We start from the raw sequence: 20,549 nt of genomic DNA on the forward strand, positions 1-20,549 counted from the left end.
GCCCATTTAAGCCATTGCTCACCCTGGGCACAGCTCCCCAGAGACTAATGACCCCTTGCAAATGCTCAGGCCAACACTGACCAGGCTGACCAGCTGCATCCCCTGCCTCTACCCACGCCAGGTACAAGATGGTCATTGAAGCCTGCTCTCTGCAGCCAGACATCGACATCCTGCCTCATGGAGACCAGACCCAGATTGGGGAACGGGTTAGTCGCAGCCTCTGAGGGGTTTTCTCAAAGCCAGGACCCCCAACCTACCATGCCCTGAGACCCTCCTCGGGGAAAGTGGGTAACTAGGAAACAGGAGATGGGGAAGGCTGAGGAGTTGTCTGCAGTAAGGTCAAACGTGATGTCCTTAATGAAGTCCTTTGACAGGTTTTCAGTCCTGCTCGGTGGGCAAGGTCAGCTTAGCGCCCTCCCAGGCTGGGGATCTTCTCCATTTGTGCCCTAGGTATATACTGAGAGCCCACACAACACTGTGCTCAGCCCGGGTTAAATTGTTCCTGTTCATCCTCTGACAGGGTCCCCTCCACAAGCTTAGACTAATAGGATTCTCCTGTGACTGTCTTCCTTGAGTGTGATTTAAATCCCTACTGCCTCTGTCTTGGTTTGTACTGGTCAGATGGTCCCTAGCACCTGCACAATGAATCTTTAAAGACTTGGGGATCATGCTGCCCTCTTCCGAATGAATTCAGTAAACACGTGCAAATTCCTTCTCTCTGCAAGGTGAGAAGTGGGCAAGCAAGTGGACAGAGCCAGGCCTCTGTCCCAAAGAGCTCACAGTCCAGTAGGGGCCAGGACAGTGTCCCCTGAATGGCTGAGGGCATGATCTGTTCCTCCTCTTTGGTGACAGGGCATCAACCTGTCTGGTGGTCAGCGCCAGCGAATCAGTGTGGCCCGAGCCCTCTACCAGCACGCCAACGTCGTCTTCTTGGTGAGTGCCCCAGCTGGCAGTTCTCTTGGGGGTCCTGGTCTCTGACTGCTTCCCAGGATTAATTGCCCACCCATACCTCCCCCACCACCCCCACCACCCCCACCACCCCCACCATCATCCAACAATCTTCCTCTCCAGGAGTAAACCTCTCCTGCCAAAGATATTGCCTAATCATCCTAGTGATAGGGAAACTGAGGCAGGCAAGGATATCACAAATGACCCATTGTAGACTTCAGACTGAGCTCTGCAGTAGCCAATGAGCAGAGGAAAGTTGTAGTTACAGGCTGCTTCTCTGGGGGATAGCCCGGGCCCTCAACACTTATGCAGCCCAACTATAAGAATGGCTGATACATGGGATGTGTGCTGCCACTTCCCATCTTATGCCCAGGACAGACATTGCTAATTGTTCACAGAATTGTTTTCCTTGTAACTTAACTTGGATTCAGAATCCTTCTCAACACAACACTTCAGGTAACCACCGGCCATCCAACATGAGACAACACTTATTCTCGATCCTTGCGCTACTTCACTGAAGAATTCTAAGACCCAGTCCTTGGCCTCAAAGATTTAGAATCTGCTTAGGGAGACAGAGCTCACCCAGTTCAAGAGGCACAGCTCAGTTAAAAACCAAACTGTGCGGCATAAACTGTGAGGGGTCTTGTCCAGGGAGACAACTGTGAGGGCTGGAGTAATCAGGGAGGGCCTGGAGGAGAGCCTCCAAGGGAGAGTCAATTAAACAGAAGGAAAGAGGGAAGCCATTTGCACAGGAGGTTGGAAGAAGGAAGCTCGAATCTCTCATTCCAGCTTTATGCCCTCCCTTCTCCCCACAACACACACACGAGTACACCTTTACTAAGGACACTTCACAATGGGAAGATTCGTAGTCTCTGTTACCATCGGACACACGCATAGCATTCTACAAAGCATTGGCATATTCGCAATCTTTCATGAGATTTAAACAACTCTGTTAGAGAAAAGCGAGGTAAACATTTATCTTGGTAAACGTTTTTCTCAGCAAACGTTTAATGAAGCATCTACTCTGTGCCAGGCACAGGTCACAAGAAGTCTCAGTTCTTGGGAGTGCTGTAGTCAGGAATGGACAAACAACCATTAGATCTGGCTTTGAGCTGGTGTCATGGAAATAGAGAGGAAGGAAGGGTAGGTGTGGGGGTCAGGATGGGAAGCAGGAGGAACTGTTGCTTAGGTGAGTGAAGGATGGATAGGAGTTTACCAGGCAGACAAAAGGTAGAACAGCGCTCCAGGCAGAGGAACAGCTCGGGAGAAGGCCTAGACCACAGGCTTCCTGGGAACTTGGAATGCAGAGTGCTGAGAAAGCACAGCTGCGATGTGAGTCTCGATGGGAAAGTGAGAGTGATAAAGCACCTGGAACACCAGCCCAGGGGATTTGACTTTAGAGATGATTAGGAGCCATTGACGGTCCAGAAGTCAGTTAGTGAAGTGATTAGATCTGTTTGAGAGTGATATCTGACAACTGCCCCATTTTAAGATGAGGTAACCAAGGCCCAGAGAGCTTGGGTGAGTTGTCCAAAGCCACACAGCTAACTAGCTTCGGTCCCTAGACCAGAGCTGATAGACCTGTAATGGGTTTTATACTCATTGTCACCCCTCCCTGCCATACCTGTCCCTACCTTCTCCTCCTCTCCCCTCTGCCCAGGATGACCCCTTCTCAGCTCTGGATATCCATCTGAGTGACCACTTGATGCAGGCTGGCATCCTTGAGCTGCTCCGGGACGACAAGAGGACAGTGGTCCTAGTGACCCACAAGCTACAGTACCTGCCCCATGCAGACTGGGTGAGGGGGAACAAGGGGTTCAGGCTATAGGGGGCAGGTCTGGGGAGGCTGTCAGGCATCTTGGCAGTAACCAATCAGTTGTCTTGGTAGCGATTGCTGAGGGCCACAAAGCATAAGAGATCAGCACTGGATGGCTTCATGCACGCTGGGCATCTCAGGGAGACCCTATACAGGCCAGGGTCTTGGTATCACCTAGACCCACAGACACTCCCTATACTGGCCGGGGCCCCCGTGGTACACTCAAGGCTAGCACCAAGAAGTCTCAGGAATAATCAGGTGCACCCTTCTCACCTTCTGATCCCTGCCCTTTGGATGATCCGTCCCCCGGCCATGGGGAGTGCCCATTTGGATGGAAAAGCCATTTTCCCACTCTATGACCTTCCCAGGGTAGATGGCTGCAGTTTGGGATCATACAGGAAATATGGAACCAAACAATAGTGGTAGTAATTGAAACTTCAGGCTGGGCGCAGTGGCTCACAACTGTAATTTGGGCGGCCAAGGCATGAGGATCACTTGAGCCCAGAGTTTAAGGCTGCAGTGAGCTATGATCATGCCACTGCACTCCACTGCAGCCCAGGTGGCAGAGCAAGACCCTGTCTCAGAAAATTTGAAAACAAAAGAAAAGAAAAGAAATTTTATTATTATCAACAGAATGCAATGTTGTGAAACCCCTCATTAACTAAATTCCCATACTCTTCAGTAGGTAGAAAATAATTACTTTTTGATTTATTAGAAAGCACTTAATTTTTAAGATGGAGATCATGTGACTTTTGAACCCTAGGTCATGCCTACTCCTATATAAATTTTCCTCTGAACAACAGCCAAAATCGAGACCCTCTCTGAACTTCAGACCCATGCCAAAGGCTCTGCTTATTTCCCCCAAAATAAATCTTCCATGTATGATGAGAACCCCCTCCAGTATAAAAAAGACCCAAAGAAAATCTAGATTTAAATATATGTATATATATAAACAGATAGAGAAGGTTTGTTTCTGAGTTTCTGTAGTGAACCTGGCCATGCCTTATAGCTCAGGACAATCCTGAGGAACACAGAAGTGCTGGGTTCCCTGAGTTATGAGTGACCATGACTCTTGGGCCCCTCAAACCTCAGCATAGGGTGGGAAGGGGTGAGGGCAGCAGGGGCGGGTGTCTGAATTAGTGGCAGGTCTACGTGATGGTGTCATCGAGTGTTCCAAATTAAAAGTTTTATTGAGCCGGGCGTGGTAGCTCACGCCTGTAATCCCAGCACCTTGGGAGGCCAAGGTGGGCAGATCTCTTAAGCCCAGGAGTTTGAGACCAGCTTAGGGCAGCATGGTGAAACCCTGTCTCTACAAAAAAAAAAAAAAATCAAAAAATTAGCCAGGTTTGGTGGTGTGCACCTGTGGTTCCAGCTACTCAGGAGGCTGAGGCAGGAGGATGGCTTGAGCCAGGAAGCAGAGGTTGCAGTGAGCTGAGATGGTGCCATTGCACTCCAGTCTGGGCAACAGAGTGAGACTCTGTCTAAAAACAAAGATTTATTGATTCCAAAGAGGCCTGGTCACACACTTAGACCAACAAGTGCTTTGCTAAGCCCTGATGGAACCTACCAGACCCGCCATCAAGAGGAGCTAAGGGTAGTGTGAATGAGCCCACTTCGTGTATGACACCCACTGCCATGGATGGAGTCCTTATCCAGCCAGCTTGGGCAGGATGCACTAATTTGCTCTGCAAACCCAGCCATTGAGAATTACCCCTTAGATGCACCAAACTCTAGATCCTAGGAGTATATTGGTGGGAGTAGGTTATCAATACCAGCCCACTTGCAGTGGATGAGCTGGAGGCCATTTGTAGTGAGGAAAGGGATGTGTCCACCTCCATCTCAGACTCCACAATCGAAGGATGTGACCACCATTCCTCCCTAGCCAGCCCCAAATTAGGTTTGTTTATGGCTTTCCAGATCATTGCCATGAAGGATGGCACCATCCAGAGGGAGGGTACCCTCAAGGACTTCCAGAGATCTGAGTGCCAGCTCTTTGAGCACTGGAAGACCCTCATGAATCGTCAGGACCAAGAGCTGGAGAAGGTGGGTCTATCCAGGGGTGGCCACGCAGACGCCCCTGCATGCGAAGGTTCTGCTGGAACCTGAACTCATAAAGGCCTTCCGTCCTCACTGCCCCAGGAAGCCCCCTAAAGGACAGATGTGGGAGCTGGGCATGAACTTGCTCCTACCAGAGGAGAGCCAGTACCTGTGCCAGGTGCCCAGGGCAGAATCAGGTGGGCACCTTCCCCTTATCCCGAGATAGTCAGATACTATTTAGTTGCAAAGTTTCAGAAAATCCACTCAAACTGGCTAAGCAAAGAAAACAAGAGGCAGTTAAGGATTTATTGACCCATGAAACCAAAAAGGCCAGGTGTGTCTCAGCTTTAAGTGTGCTGGATCCAGGTAGTCAGTGTCGTCAGAAATCTGTTTCTCCCATTTCTTGGCTCCCCTCCCCTCACATTGGCTCCATTCTCTTGGTATCCATGAGGTCGCCAGCACTCTCAGGTTTACCTTCTCCCAGCTCAACAACTCTGCCAGAAAAAAAGTGCCTCCTTCACAATAGTTCAGCAAAAGTTCCAGGGCTGAGTCTCATTGGTCCACTTTGGTCATGTGCCCACCCCTGAACTGTGGCCAGGGATGTGGAGTGTGAGGATTGGCCTGTCCTGGGTTATGTACCCACTTTTGGAGCCAGACCCCCCTGAATCACAGAAACTAAAAATAGGGGAAGAGTGTTTCCCCACAGGGATATGGGGGTGCTATTATCTGATGAAGGGGAAGGACTAAATCCCAGCAAGACGAATGTGTGTCTGTCTGGCCCTCAGGCAGGGACAACCTAGGAACCTAACATTGGTCATCACCAGCGTAGTTACCCCTTAACTTCCCCCTCCCCCCACCAACCATGTACCCTGAAGACATTGGCCAGGCCACATCTGTCTTACAGGAGACTGTCACAGAGAGAAAAGCCACAGAGCCAACCCAGGGCCTACCTCGTGCCATGTCCTCGAGGGATGGCCTTCTGCAGGATGAGGAAGAGGAGGAAGGTACAGGTGACGGGATTGGCAGTGAAATTATGGCCTGAGGTCTGATCGGCCACAGGGACGCTAAGGTTTGGGGTTCTGGGTGTGGTGCAGTAGTGTGCCTTTGATTAAATGCCTTTCCTCTGTGTGCCTCAGTTGTCCCCTGAGTGGGGATAAAATGCTCCCTGGTTCACCCTCAGAGGGATGGAAATGTGTAGCCACAGGGCGGGTTCTTGCGGCCTGCAGAGGAGGCAGCTGAGAGCGAGGAGGACGACAACCTGTCGTCCATGCTACACCAGCGGGCAGAGATCCCGTGGCGAGCCTGCGCCAAGTACCTGTCCTCTGCCGGCATCCTGCTCCTGTCGCTGCTGGTCTTCTCACAGCTGCTCAAGCACATGGTCCTGGTGGGCATCGACTACTGGCTGGCCAAGTGGACCGACAGTGCCCTGACCCTGACCCCTGCAGCCAGGAACTGCTCCCTCAGCCAGGTGTGACTGGCAGCCCCGTGGCAGAGGCTGGGGGTGGGGGTGGGGGAAGAGCTGAGCCCATGGGCACCCTGGAACCCCAGCTCACTCTCTGCCTGTGCAGGATTGCGCCCTCGACCAGACTGTCTACGCCATGGTGTTCACGGTGCTCTGTAGCCTGGGCATCGTGCTGTGCCTCATCACATCTGTCACCGTGGAGTGGACAGGGCTGAAGGTGGCCAAGGGGCTGCACCGCAGCCTGCTGAACCGGATCATCCTAGCCCCCATGAGGTACCTCTCTCCCCTGGCCGGGCTGGGACTGTGAGCAAGTCACTGTTCTCTGAGCCTCAGTCTTCCTATCTGTAAAATGGGGATATACAACCTCTGTCACAGACTTGTGGGAGTGACTCCAGGAGACTCCTGGAGTGTGCCCTCCTTATGCAAGAAGCAGGGAGAAACTGGCGTTTACTCAGCCAGACGCCATGCTAGGCATTGTATGTGGTTAGCTCATCTAATTGTCACCGTGGCCCTTCAAAGTGAGAAAACCTGCAGGTCCAGGTAAAGATTGGTTTCTCCTCCCTAGGCAGGTGCCCTTTGCCCATCCCCACCCATGAGTTCAGCTCCCTGCCCTCCCCTCCCTCTCTCTCCCTCAGCCAGCCTCCAAGTTTGACACTGAGGGAACAGGTAGCTGTTCTATTACTAATTTCCCGTAATGGGATGGATAAAAATCTCAAAGGCCATTGATGTCAAAGAGGCTTAAAGTTGTCACTGCCCAACTGGTTGGCCAACTTGGTTTAAAAACACAACAGGCAAACGGGTTATCTGGACTCTTGTGGATGCTAGACCTCGCCATCTAACCGCACTTTTGCTCTCCAGCCTCATGAGCTTTCTGTGGCCCATAGATATGGCCTCCAAGTTTAAAAACCCTCTATTTGCTGCCCCTGCTCTGTAGTTCTGAAATTCCCTGGTTGGGGTTGGGCCGACTCTGGGTCAGCCAGCCGACAGGCTTTCCCCAGGGCCCTGTTCCCCTTGGCAGGTTGTCCCTTTGGAGAGGACTCTGTGTCCCAGGAGGACAGCTGCTGAGTCAGGCCGAGCCGGCAGTTGAGAAGGGCAGCAGTGGTCAGATGGGCTTGAGAGCCTGAGAGGCTAACGAGAGGCTGAGAGGCCAGCGCCCCTTTGGGCAGTTGCGGGAATTCTTGAGGACACAGGTCAGATGTCTACAGATTGGCAGAGGATGCCCAACCCATGAATGACTCTAGAGACACTTACGTGAAATAAGTAACTACTTCATTCAGTAAACAGGAAGTAAATCAATGGACGAATGAGTAACTCTTCCTCTGGCTGCCTCTTAGGTTTTTTGAGACCACGCCCCTTGGGAGCATCCTGAACAGATTTTCGTCTGACTGTAACACCATCGACCAGGTACAGAGGACTGTGCCGCATTTTCTCCGGTCCAGAGACACCTTGGGCTCCTGGGGGCTTCTCCTGTCTGAGGCTGGGTTCCCCAGATCAGGTGATCACGGCCCTCTGGGAGGAAGCCAGTGTCTCCGATCAGATTATAATGCTGCCTCAGGGCTGGGGCCTCCTCTAGGGGCCTCATAATAAGGCTTAGGGAAACCAGATCCCTTTAGCTTCCACCCAAGATCCCACTGGCTCTCTCTAGTAAAGTTCTAGCATATTCTGAATCAATGTAGCTGATTGCATGGAGAATATTCATTTTGATTTGGCCTGTGTTCTTTACCATCATACTAGATGGTAAGAAAACAAAATCTTGATTCCTGCCTCGGAGTTTACCTTGTAGCTGGAGAGATAAGATGTGTGCCTATAATAAAGTGAGAGCGAGGCCAGACTCAGTGGCTCACTCCTGTAACCCCAGCAGTTTGGGAGGCCGAGGCAGGCAGATCACTTGGGGCCAGGTGTTCAAGACCAGCCTGGCCAACATGATGAAACCCCTTCTCTACTAAAAATACAAAAATCATCTGTACTGCCCTAGCAGAGGAAAAGAAAAAAAAATACAAAAATCAGCCAAGCGTGGTGTCAGGTGCCTGTAATCCCAGCTACTTGAGAAGCTGAGGCAGGAGAATCATTTGAACCCAGGAGACAGAGGCTGCAGTGAGCCGAGATTATGCCGCTGCACTCTAGTCTGGGGGACAGAGAGACTCTGTCTCAAAAAAATAAAAGATCAAAAAATAAAGCGAAAGCAAAACATGGCTGCGGATTGCACTCTTAACAGTCAATACCAAACTCACCTCACTCTCTCCTCACTTCCCCCAGCACATCCCATCCACGCTGGAGTGCCTGAGCCGCTCCACCCTGCTCTGTGTCTCAGCTCTGGCCGTCATCTCCTATGTCACACCTGTGTTCCTCGTGGCCCTCTTGCCGCTGGCTATCGTGTGCTACTTTATCCAGAAGTACTTCCGGGTGGCATCAAGGTGATAGCCTCAGGGGTGATGGGTGGGAGGTGCTTTGCAATGTGCAGTTTGGTATACTTGCTAGACTCATCATTATAAAAGCAGCAGGGTCATGTTCCCTCCAAAAAATCAAAACAAAAAATAGAAATGAAGGAAATAGAAATATCCACATTTTATTCCACCACCCTAATATAATAGTCTGCACACATACACACACACACACACACACACACACACACACACACACACACAAAGATTGACATCTGAATTATTTTCTTGGGAGATATGGTCAGGTTTGGAATTGTTAGGTCATGATAAATTCACATTTTATGCCCTTCATTCATTTTGCCAACATGCTTCCCAGGAGGGTTGCATGATTCTCAGGCTGATTGCCAATGCATGAAATCAAAGGGCACCTGATTCAAGCGGTGTTAACGATATAACACCTCACAGACTATGTGAGTCCAGAGTGTAGCTGTAAGCCTTGACTTGAGGGAGCCTGTCACAGCCATTCTCAAGATCACATTTGCCCTCACGAGCTTTAGAGCCATGCACACCTCTTTCCTCCTCAGAATTTCCAGAATGTTCTCTAGGAAGTTCTTTCTGAGAGTGATTCTGCTAAACTCATAGATTCAAAGAATCATAGGAAAAAATTTAAAGACCCTCTAGGCCAGTGTTTCTCAAACTGCCAATTATAGCCCATCAGTGGGTCATGAAATTAATATCATGGATCACAACCAGCATTTTTTAAAAAATGAAATAGAACAGAAAATATTGGACTGTATTCACAGAGTAACAGCAAGCTTTGCTTCATGAAACCTTTGTTTTGGTCATGTAAGTGTGTGAGTACTGATTTGTGAGATAAAATATGTTTCTGACTGTGGGTTGTGGTCAGAAAGGTGGAGTACCTTTCCCAAGTGCACATAGTTGGCTAGAAACTGGAGTCGAGATACTTACTAGCAATAATAAATAATACAATTTAGATGCATTTTGGCCACAATTACCTGCCCCAAAGGATGAACATTTGTATAAATGGCTTTTTTGCTTGGATGATCCAGAATGGCCCGGCACCCACACAAGCAACATAGCTTGTTGACACTCACAAAATTACAGTGGCTTTCAAAGCACTGCACAAGCTGTTCTACAAAGTTCCTTTCTTCTGCCAGAGAAACAGCCCTGTCTCTCTGGCACCCACTCTGGCCCTGGAGATGGTTTGCCAGGGAAATCCTGCATCCCAAACTGGCCTCCCTGGCACTGATGTGCTTGTCAGGGTGCAGCTTTGGGGAGCAGGAGGCAGTTCTGTTGCCATGGAAACCTCTGGCCTTACCCCAAGATGAAACCTGTCATTTCATCACATCACTGGCCAGGGTCTAAAGCGCTCCTTGTAAGCAGACAACGGGGTTGAATGCTTAGAGTTTGGTCATCTGTTCCTTTGGCCAGCTGTCTCAAGGTTCAGGTTGTTCACCTATAAAACAGAACTAACACTGCCTGCCCAGCCTTAGCTCAGTTCAAGGCTAGACAGCAGAAGTACAGGGACAGATGGCGACCTGGGGCGGCCAATGCCCAGGACGGCAGTAACTGCCCCACAGTTGGGCTGTGTCTAAGCATTGTACATAAATGATCTCATTCAGGGCTCACAGCAGCTCGATGGACTAGTGCCGTTGTCTTCCCCCTTCGCAGGTGAGAAGCTGAGGCCTGGACAGGTGAGGCCATTCACCCACACAGCGGTGGCAGGTAGAGCTAGGCTTCAGGCCCAGGCCAAGCCCTGAGCCTGCCCTCTTAACTATTCCACTCTGTCCCCACCACAGGGACCTGCAGCAGCTGGATGACACCACCCAGCTTCCATTGCTCTCGCACTTTGCCGAAACCGTGGAAGGGCTCACCACCATCCGGGCCTTCAGGTACGAGTCCACATTCCCTCAAGGTAGGAGTGGAACAGGTGGGGCCAGGGGCACTGGCCATGAGATTCGATTCTCAGGGCTCCACTTAGGAAGGTCAAGGACACGTCTCTCTCAAGTCACCTCAGGCCCCAAGGCCCAGGGGATGTCCACCAGCAGGGACAGGCCAGGTGGGCTCCCACTGTATGTTCTAGAGAGGAGAATTCCAGCTCTGCAGACAAGCCCAGGGCCTGTGTGAACTAAGGCAGAACATGAAAACAAGGCTGGGACAAGTCTTCATGTGCCTATGCTAGAAAGGGCCGTAGATGGTGCAGGCCACCCTGAGCCCTTCTTTTATTAAGGAGCTCCTGTGCCAAACACAATGCTGAGTACTGTACAGGCCAATCCTGCTCATTCTGCACGGCAACCCTTGGTGCTGAGAATGATCATTTCCATTGCACAGATAAGGAAACTGAGGACAGAGATGTTCTATGCCCTCTCTATGTAAGGTGCCACAAAGCCCAGACTTGAACCTGTTTGTTCATGCAACAAATATTCACTGAGCCCTGACCATGTGCTAAGCCCCACGCCAGGCACTAAAAAGATGAGTCAGATGAGCCGCTGCCCTGCAGGCATTTATAGCCCAGACTTAGAGCAGGACAGGATAAACCCATGTGACAAGTACTCTGAAAAAAGCAGATTCAAGGGCTGTGGGAGCAGAGAAGAGAGGCCGTCAGGGAAGGTTTTTGTAGAGGAGGTGTCAGCAGAACTAGGACTCGAAGAACGGGTAGGAGTTCACCAGGCTGGAGGAATTCCTAAAAACTTCAGTGCCCCTGCCATGCTCTCCCCACCCTGAGTAGTGATGCGGGGGTGGACAGGAGCATCTGAAGCTGCCTGGGGAGTGGAGGGAGCTGTTGTTCCCCACTCCCCAAGAATCCGTCTGATCTCCTGGGGCATCTCTCTTTAGTCAGGCAGGCCAGAGACCCCTGACACAGACAGTTGGACTCTTTTCTCATCTTCACCCACGGAGTGATAATGGGTTATTTTTAGGATGGCACAGCTGCACAGAGTGTGACAGTAACCATGAGACACCAAGCCCTGTGTCCAGGAGTACCCCTAGGGCACAAGGACCAGCCAAGGGCCTACAGAGGCTTACATCTCCTCCCCCAACCCCTGAAATCCAGCTTCGGCCCTGGAGACACACCCAGGCCCCTCTGCCCACTCCCTGGAGCACCTAGAGCCAGTGGAAATCCACCTCTTAGGGATCTTGTCTAAGTAAAGCAGAGCAGAACAAAGCTCTGCCCTGGCCTTGGCAGTGCTCCCTGGACGTCCCTTGCCACTGAACAAGCCTGTGCTGTGTTTTCCACAAAGAAGTTCCCTGGATTATGATGCTAGAGTCTCCTCCCAGCCTCCTTCTCTTCTCAAGCCTGAACTTCCCCTGTTCCTTCAATTTCCAGGTCCTGGACATTGCTGAGCCTAGCCTTTGCTCTAAGTTTTGGTGATTTCCCTCTCTAAATTGGTGTCTCAGAGGGCCCTGGAGTAGAAAGATGATGACTCTCCTAGAGTGGGCCAGAGCCCCTGGTGTGCAGATCCCAGCCTCCTGTAACCAGCCTCAGATCAGGCCAAACCTGTGGTCCACCAGAGCCACCGCTACCCAGTGAGGTCTTCCACACCCTACTGACACAGTGAATGATTTTTAAATGCGAATGAAAGGCTTTTTAATCAACCCTGTACACGTTTAATGCATTGGCTTTAACCCAGCAGCCTGTTGAGAGCTATTAGAATTTATTGATTGCCCACTTGCTGCGTGCCAGGCACCGTGCTAAGTGTTGGATGTGCGTTATTACATTTTCGTCCTCATAAGAGCTGCATAACATAGGTACGAGTCACCACATTGTCCAGGTGCAGAAACAAGACACAGAGAGGCTGGGTCATCAACCCAAGGTCACACGGACTGTGGGGCTGGCACTGAGCTTGGACCCCAGGCTGGCCTGACCTTCTGGGCTTTCCTGAGAGACCTCCTTTTTTCCCAAAAGAATCTCAAGAGCGCACTGGGCTCAGTGGTGGCCTCAGAGGTTGTTTTCATTCATGTAGGAACTATCGCCATCCCCATTTCACTCATGAGAAAACTGAGTCTCAGTCCTGATGTACATCCAGGAAGTTGTGATGTTCAGGCTCCAACCTTGGTTTGCATGACTCCGAGGCTGGGGCTCTTCTCCAGTCTTCAGACACACTGTCACCCACCTGTGGCAGAAGCTCCCATCTCACACTTGCCCCGCCCCTCCCAACTCACACAGTCCTGAGCACCTCACACTCCTATCACACGCACGCGCCCTGACTCACACACATCTTCAATGCGCACTTATTCAAACCCTTCAGACATGGTTTCACACTCGCCTCAGACACATCACCCTCCCACACATCTACACCTGTGGGTGTGCAGTAGCAGGCTCTCTCCCACATCAGAGCCCCGCTTCACTCCCCTCAGACACATGACCTCTCTCTACCCAGAGACAATCAAAGCTGAACAAACACCTTCCATGAGTGAAAAGCAAGTGTCAAACAGGGTGCATCTTGAGTGCCTCCGTGGCCCCTGAGCTTGGTCCTATCGAACCAATGATGATGAGACAGTTTTGCTTTCATTCCTTCCTCCAGCATCATACAAGCTCTCCTCCATCTTCTCCGGGCTGGGCCTAAGTCAGCAAGGTCTGAGGGAGGCGGCCAAGGAGAGTGATGACGGCAGCCCAGGCTGGTCAGAGAGAAGAGGCAGGCCCATGCACAGTAACTCAGGGAAAACATGCTGAGGACCCAAGGATGAGAAAGAAGCCTCCAGAGTTCCTGTACAGAGAGATTCCATCCATTTCAGAGGGTCAGGGGAGGTGCTGTGTATTCATCCGACAAATGTTTATTAATAGTGTCAGGTACAGGGATACATTGGTGAATAAAACAGACATGGCCTCCATCTTCACGGAATTTGCAGTCTATTGAGGGAGATGATTATAAATGGCCAGAGAAATGCATGTATAAGCAGAGACTGTGGAGCAAACAGGTTGCAGAAAATAATAGGGAAACCTACTTTAAAGTAAGGTAGTGGCCAAGAAGGGCCTCTCTGAGGAGGCAGCATTTAAGGTAAGGCCTGAAGTTTGAGTTGAGCCAATGTTATGAAGAGCAAGGGTGAAAGCCTTCCAGGCAAAGGGAATAGTGTGTGCAAAGGCCCTGGGGTATGGAAGGCTTTAGTATTGTCACAGAGTTTTTAAAAGGCTGAATGTCTGCAGCATAGTGTGTGGGGGTGTTGGTGGCAGGAATCAGGTTGGCAGGAGGGGGTTCTTCATCCTACCAGCAGTGGGAGAACATTAGTATTCTTTTTTTTTAGGCAGAGTCTCACTCTGTCACCCAGGCTGGAGTATGCAATGGTGCAATCTCAGCTCACTGCAACCTCCACCTCCTGGGTTCAAGTGATTCTCCCACCTCAGCCTCTGGAGTAGCTGGGATGACAGGTGCACACCACTGCACCGAGTTAATTTTTGTATTATTAATAGAGACAGCGTTTTACTATGTTGGCCAGGCTGGTCTTGAACTCCTGACCTCAGGTGATCCACCCGCCTCAGCCTCCCAAAGTGCTGGGATTACAGGGGTGAACCACTGCGCCCAGCTGGAGGTCATTAATATTCTAAGCAGGGGAGAGAGAGGACACAGTCTGCGATTTAGATAGATTAAGCCGGCCACTGTGTGGAGTGTGGACTGTAAGGAGACAGCAGATAGACGTATTCAGGAAGCTGATGCAGTCGCCCAGGTGAGAGCTTGTGGTGGGCAGGAAGCAGGATAGACGGGGAGGGAGTCAAGGACTCGTTTGGAGATGGACATAAGAGGACTTGCCAAGGGGCTGAATGTGAATCCAGGTGATTCCTGGGTGAGAAACTGGGTAAAGGGAGGTGCCCTTTATTATAATGGGAGAGACCTAGAGAGAATGGGTCTTGGGGTGAAAACAAGAGTTTGGAGGAGGTGGGACTCTGGACAGGTTTGCATAAGCAGAAAGAGCGGGGCAGACATTACAGAGAGGGATAGCGTACGTGAGGTGGCTGCAGTGGCGTGTCTGGGGACTGGAGAGGCCCAGGTGGCTCCCTCTGCAAGTAGGGAGACTCCTAGGAGCTATGTGGACCCACACTGTTCCCTCAGGACCTCCTCATCCTCCCTCCAGGTATGAGGCCCGGTTCCAGCAGAAGCTTCTCGAATACACAGACTCCAACAACATTGCTTCCCTCTTCCTCACGGCTGCCAACAGATGGCTGGAAGTCCGAATGGCAAGTGCTGTCCACCCCTACCCTGGCCCCTGCAGAGGGGCTTCTGATAGGAGGGTGGGGCCAGAGCGAGAGCACACAGGGACCTGGGGGTGAAAGAGAAGACAGGATACCAGATGGCATGGACACCAAGCCTCCCTGTTTTCCCCAGCCCTGGTGGTCCTCTAGGGTCTAGCCTGCACTCCTTTTTCTTACATCACTGCCTGGAGGCTTGTATATCTGTGGTGTGTGCCAGTGGCTAGAATAGTTGTGGTGAATGTGTATCTGCAGTGGGTCATATGACACCCACGTTGTGTGTGCGTGTGGGCCAGCTGAGGCATGCGTGTTAAAGGGTGTGCAGGTTCTGGGGGATGGGGGAGCATGAGCTTGTGGGACATGTTGGCTCCTGGGGCTCCAGCCTTTGCAGGCCTCATGTATGTGTGATGATGTGTGCGTGAGTTGTGGGCTGGGATGCTCTGTGCCCCAAAAGGGAGTGAGGTGGACCAGGGTCCTGTGGCTCCAACCCCCGAGCGCCCAGGCCAGCTCCTCTCCCTCCACAGGAGTACATCGGTGCATGTGTGGTGCTCATTGCAGCTGTGACCTCCATCTCCAACTCCCTGCACGGGGAGCTCTCTGCTGGCCTAGTGGGCCTGGGCCTCACCTATGCCCTAATGGTGAGTGGCAGTGGGCTAGGACAGAGGAGGGGTCAGACGCCAGCACTCCCAGAGCACCTTCCCCACTGGAAACATGAGACACCCTCAGGCCTTACCCCAAGCTCATTGGCATCTGATGCCAGGGGGACCGTGTGGGCAGGAAGCCTGATCGGCAGGCCCCAGAGCCCAGGCCCCAGACAGGCGGAGGGTGGGGAGCCACATGGCTGACCCTCCCCGTGCCTCCATGGGGGGCTGCTCTGAGCAGGCAGCCAATGGCAGCAAAGGAATCTGGGGCCCTGGCCCCTCTCCAGCCTTAAAGAGCCATCCTGGTCGCTGAGGACAGAACTAAGCAGCCACAGAGTGTGCGCCACTGGTTTGCCCCCCACAGGTCTCCAACTACCTCAACTGGATGGTGAGGAATCTGGCAGACATGGAACTCCAGCTGGGGGCCGTGAAGCGCATCCACGGGCTCCTGAAAACCGAGGCAGAGAGCTACGAGGGGCTCCTGGGTGAGGGGCGCAGGGAGGGGGCGGAGAAGAGCGCGAGGAGGAGTGTGTCAGGGTTGGGGCCACGAGGGGGCCTGGGGATGGGGTGGCACTCTCGGATACTAGTTGTGGCCCACGCCTGGTGGCTGAGCCCAGCCCGGCCCCCAGCACCATCGCTGATCCCGAAGAACTGGCCAGACCAAGGGAAGATCCAGATCCAGAACCTGAGCGTGCGCTACGACAGCTCCCTGAAACCAGTGCTAAAGCACGTCAACGCCCTCATCTCCCCGGGACAGAAGGTCAGCGTGCAGGCCCAACCCGATGCTGCAGGACAGGCGTGAGCAGGGGATGGGGCATGCCCGGAGCTGGACGGCCTCACAGAGTCACCTTGTGGCCCTCCAGAGCCCAAGGCCTCTCACTATTCAGACATCACAGTCTCTGGCCCTGGGCCCGTGGGGGGTTCTGCCCACCTTTCCTCTCCCTCTCTCCTCTTCCCCCACTGCTGTCCTCACTCATCCACCAAGGAGATGGACATTCTGGACTCCCCCAGCTCACAGGGACTTCGTCGGGGCCTCCCTCTCTGCAAATGGTCAAGGGCTTTCTCTGCCACCACTCTTCAGAGCAGGGGCCTGGGGGCAGACAGCGAGGCCACCCTTGTACTGAGGGAGAGCCCCTGCCTATTGCCCTGGCCCAGCGCTCGTCTCATCTTCTGCTCCTTCTCTGTCTCTGTCTCACTTTGCTGTGGCTGTCCATGTCATTCTCTGACCTTGGGATGTGCCTCTGTCCCTGCCTCTCTCATCCTTCTATGTCACTGTCTCTGTCTCTGTATTGTAATTTCTGTTGGTACCCAAGGGCCAGGAAGCAATGGGATCAGAGGTGGCTCCAGTATGAGGTGGGGCACACAGACGCATCCCTGCATCCCACTCTCAGCTGCCCCCATATTCTCCTGCCACACCCACATGCATAGAGATACACCAGTGCCCCTAGCTCTCCTGCAGCCAAATACTTGGCACACCCAGGCCCACACCAAGGCCCAGGCAAATGGACATCCAGGCCTGCACTTGTGTGCTGGTCCCTGTGCAAGCCCTCTCTGAACCCACTGCAGGAAACAAGCCCAAACCTGTGTTGTCCAAAGAGAAGCTGGTCAGAAAACCAGGCCAAGAAGAAACCCTGTGACCTCCCACACCTGCACACACACCCAGAGCTAGCACTAGAGGCTACTCCCAGCAGCCCGAGAGCCCCAGCGGCAGTGCCTGCTTCTCTCTTTCCAGATCGGGATCTGCGGCCGCACAGGCAGTGGGAAGTCCTCCTTCTCTCTTGCCTTCTTCCGCATGGTGGACACGTTCGAAGGTGAGTTGTAAGGCAGGCACCCCACGTGTACTCCAGCCACCAGATGAGACCTCAGCCCTGGCACGTGGTCAGACATCACAGGAGGCCCAGCAGTCACCACCTTCCCCTGCACCCTCATTTGGACCCATGCAGGGCGCATCATCATTGATGGCATTGACATAGCCAAACTGCCGCTGCACACCCTGCGCTCGCGCCTCTCCATCATCCTGCAGGACCCCGTCCTCTTCAGCGGCACCATCCGGTGAGCCCCACCACCCCTCAGGCCCACCCATCCCAGGCCAGCTCAGTTCTATCAGATCTGGAGCACAAAGAGGAGGAGGCTGGGGGAGACCAGGATCCCAGAGGCATTTCCTGCTCATGCCCTTCTCCAGCCCATTAGGCCCAGGCAGGCTCTGGAAGGGGATCCCCCACCCATGGGTCTAAGATGCTGTCCCCAACCCAGTGTCACCACATTGGTGCTTCTCCCAGCCAGGCCTCCAACTCAGTTCGTTCTCATTCACTGCCCTCTTTGCCCCCTGGGGATGCATGCAGGACCCTGCTCCCTCCCTACTGGGGCTTTCTGTGCCACCTCCAGATTTAACCTGGACCCGGAGAGAAAGTGCTCAGACAGCACGCTGTGGGAAGCCCTGGAAATAGCCCAGCTGAAGCTGGTGGTGAAGGCACTGCCAGGAGGCCTCGGTAACTACTCCTGGCTGAGCAGCCGGGTTGGTTGGGCATTCAAGGACCCTGTGAGGATGGGAGATGGAAGCCCGTGTCTCAGGTTTGCCCAATGTTTGGAGTCTGAAGCCCAGCAGGACCATCTAGTCCTACTTTTTACTATACAGGGTCCCAGAGAGGTCAAGTGTCTTGCCTCACGTCACACAACTGGTCAGTTCGGGGTCTAACCCCTTCTGCAAGGTACAGTGGGGACAGTCAGGGATCCTTGTGAGACAGAGATTGCAAGTCCCCCATACCATGGGGGCATCTTCAGCCCTGCCCTGCCCCATCCATCTGCCTGCCCAGTTCTGCCCTAGGGGAGGAGAAGATGGACTGGGTAATCATAGGCACAGGCCACTCCTCAAGGCCACTGGTGATTAGCAAAGCGTTGGTATATTTGCTGCAGCTCCTGGAGCGCTGGGGGTGACCAAGCCTTGGTTCCAATGAATCACCCTACCAAGGCCCACACTACATACACACTCAGTGCACCACTCAATGTGCACATCCCTCCCAGAACTGCCTGGCCCACAGCAGCACAAACCTCCAGGGGTGCCTTTCTGGTTGCAGTCCCCACAGATGGCCTCCAGAGTGTTGTGGCAGGTGCATCAGCCCTGCACATGCCTGTGCTCTTGGACACACACCCACCTATTTACCCCCATACACACATTTTCCAACAGCCCCCCAAGCCATCCCATCTGCTCGACTCACAGCACAGGATTAACTCAGCCCTACTTCATCTCTCTGGACTGTTTTCAGATGCCATCATCACAGAAGGTGGGGAAAATTTCAGCCAGGGCCAGAGGCAGCTGTTCTGCCTGGCTCGGGCCTTCGTGAGGAAGACCAGCATCTTCATCATGGACGAGGCCACAGCTTCCATCGACATGGCCACGGTCGGTCCTGGGCATCTCCATGGGACAGTGGGGTGCTAGGGAGAAATTTGCACCAAGTAGTCCTGAGGCTCAAGTTGCCTTTAACACCAAAGGCTATGTGTGGCAGAAAAGGAAAAGGACTGGGGGGACCCTGACTCAGTCTAGTCTTAGGAATGTTCACACACACACACACACACACACACAAAAACATATGTAACTACTCAAACACATAGGCTGCACACAGATCCACACAGACTTCACACTGTCACCTATCACAACAACACATGCACAGCCACAGCCACAACCCATATACACACACAGAGCTGAGCTCCCAACAGGCTGAGTCCAGTCCCTGAGTGTTGGGAACCTGGTCAGTCCTGTGGGGTGGGGATGGGACTGGGATTGGGGTCAGATGGGAGCTAAGCCACAAACCTGGGCTCCACATCCCCCAAGCCAGGCCAGACCCCATCCACTGGGCAGGTGAGTCAACAGCCGCTGCCCCCACTTGGCAGGAAAACATCCTCCAAAAGGTGGTGATGACAGCCTTCGCAGACCGCACTGTGGTCACCATCGCGGTAAGGGGCCCATTGATGGGGTACACAGGGGCACCCGGGGACAGGACTGACCTCTTGGGACTGTCATCAGTGTGCAGCCCCTGGGCTTGTCTGGTCCCAGTAATCAAGAAAGGACCCTGAAGCAGGCAGTTCAGGGCAAGGGGTCTGGAGGGCATGCAGGGAGCCTGGGCTGCAGGATTTGGGGTGGGGGGATTTGCCCCTGTACTTCCCTCAGTTACCTTTAACTCTCCTTCTCCAGGTTTCAAGGTCTGACCCTGTTTCCAGGCCTTGTACATTAGGCTGGGGTTACTTCTCCATAGGATATGGGGGAGGGGTTGGGGGGTCTCTGAGCCTTGAAACCTGGAGGTGGGGCAGAGCTGGAACTTAGAGAGGAGAGAAGGGTGGCATTAATGGATGGAGGGCTTGGAGTCACATCCACCCCAGGAAAGTGCAGTCCTCACAGAGACAGGACATTCTGCTCACATGCCTACCCCTCCAAGCTGCAGGAGGGCTGCCCTGAGCTCCTTCCCCTCTCACCACCCTGACCCACCCCCTCCTGCCCCACCCAGCATCGCGTGCACACCATCCTGAGTGCAGACCTGGTGATCGTCCTGAAGCGGGGCGCCATCCTTGAATTCGACAAGCCGGAGAAGCTGCTTAGCCGAAAGGACAGTGTCTTCGCCTCCTTCGTCCGTGCAGACAAGTGACCTGCCAGAGCCCCAGTGCCATCTCACATCCCCACCCTGCCCACACCCCTACCGGGGTTTTCTAACTGTAAATCATTTGTAAATAAAGAGATTTGATTATTTCCTACTAGAGGCCCTGAGTCTGATGGGGAGGGGCTGGCACTGGATGGTGGGTTCAGTGGAGCCAGCCTGGCTTTGGCATCAGATAGGCCTGCAGAAGCTGTGTGAGTGTGGGCAAGAGCCTGCCTCCTTACCTGTGAAATGAGGGCTCTTACTCAGCCCAGCTGCCACAACAATATATCACAGACTGGGTGGCTTTAACAACAGACATGTTTTTCTCACAGTTCTGGAGGCTGAAGCCCCGGATCAAGGTGTTGGCAGCTTTCGTTTCTCCTGAGGCCTGTCTCCTTGGCTTGCAGAGGGCCGCCTTCTGGCTGTATCCTCAT

The 20,549-nt window shown here is 53.0% G+C and overlaps 1 protein-coding gene across 1 annotated transcript in view; it reads left to right on the plus strand.

Moving 5' to 3' along the window:
- ABCC8 (ATP binding cassette subfamily C member 8) overlaps positions 1-20,224 on the plus strand; it is an 84,258-nt gene extending 64,034 nt beyond the window's left edge. Inside the window, 20 exon segments of the mRNA XM_021675173.2 lie at positions 122-206; positions 853-933; positions 2,609-2,746; positions 4,682-4,807; positions 5,706-5,805; positions 6,028-6,269; positions 6,370-6,536; positions 7,598-7,667; positions 8,520-8,677; positions 10,465-10,557; positions 14,732-14,834; positions 15,371-15,484; positions 15,852-15,972; positions 16,117-16,247; positions 17,220-17,298; positions 17,431-17,539; positions 17,873-17,976; positions 18,751-18,884; positions 19,376-19,438; positions 19,987-20,224. Of these exon segments, the coding sequence (XP_021530848.2) occupies positions 122-206; positions 853-933; positions 2,609-2,746; positions 4,682-4,807; positions 5,706-5,805; positions 6,028-6,269; positions 6,370-6,536; positions 7,598-7,667; positions 8,520-8,677; positions 10,465-10,557; positions 14,732-14,834; positions 15,371-15,484; positions 15,852-15,972; positions 16,117-16,247; positions 17,220-17,298; positions 17,431-17,539; positions 17,873-17,976; positions 18,751-18,884; positions 19,376-19,438; positions 19,987-20,124 (2,356 nt within the window). The 3' untranslated portion in view covers positions 20,125-20,224.
- The last annotated feature ends 325 nt before the right edge of the window (positions 20,225-20,549 follow it).

Source organism: Aotus nancymaae, unplaced genomic scaffold, assembly GCF_030222135.1.
Source record: "Aotus nancymaae isolate 86718 unplaced genomic scaffold, 86718_ANA_hifiasm-v0.15.2.pri h1tg000059l, whole genome shotgun sequence".
Taxonomy (NCBI): Eukaryota; Metazoa; Chordata; class Mammalia; order Primates; family Aotidae; genus Aotus; species Aotus nancymaae.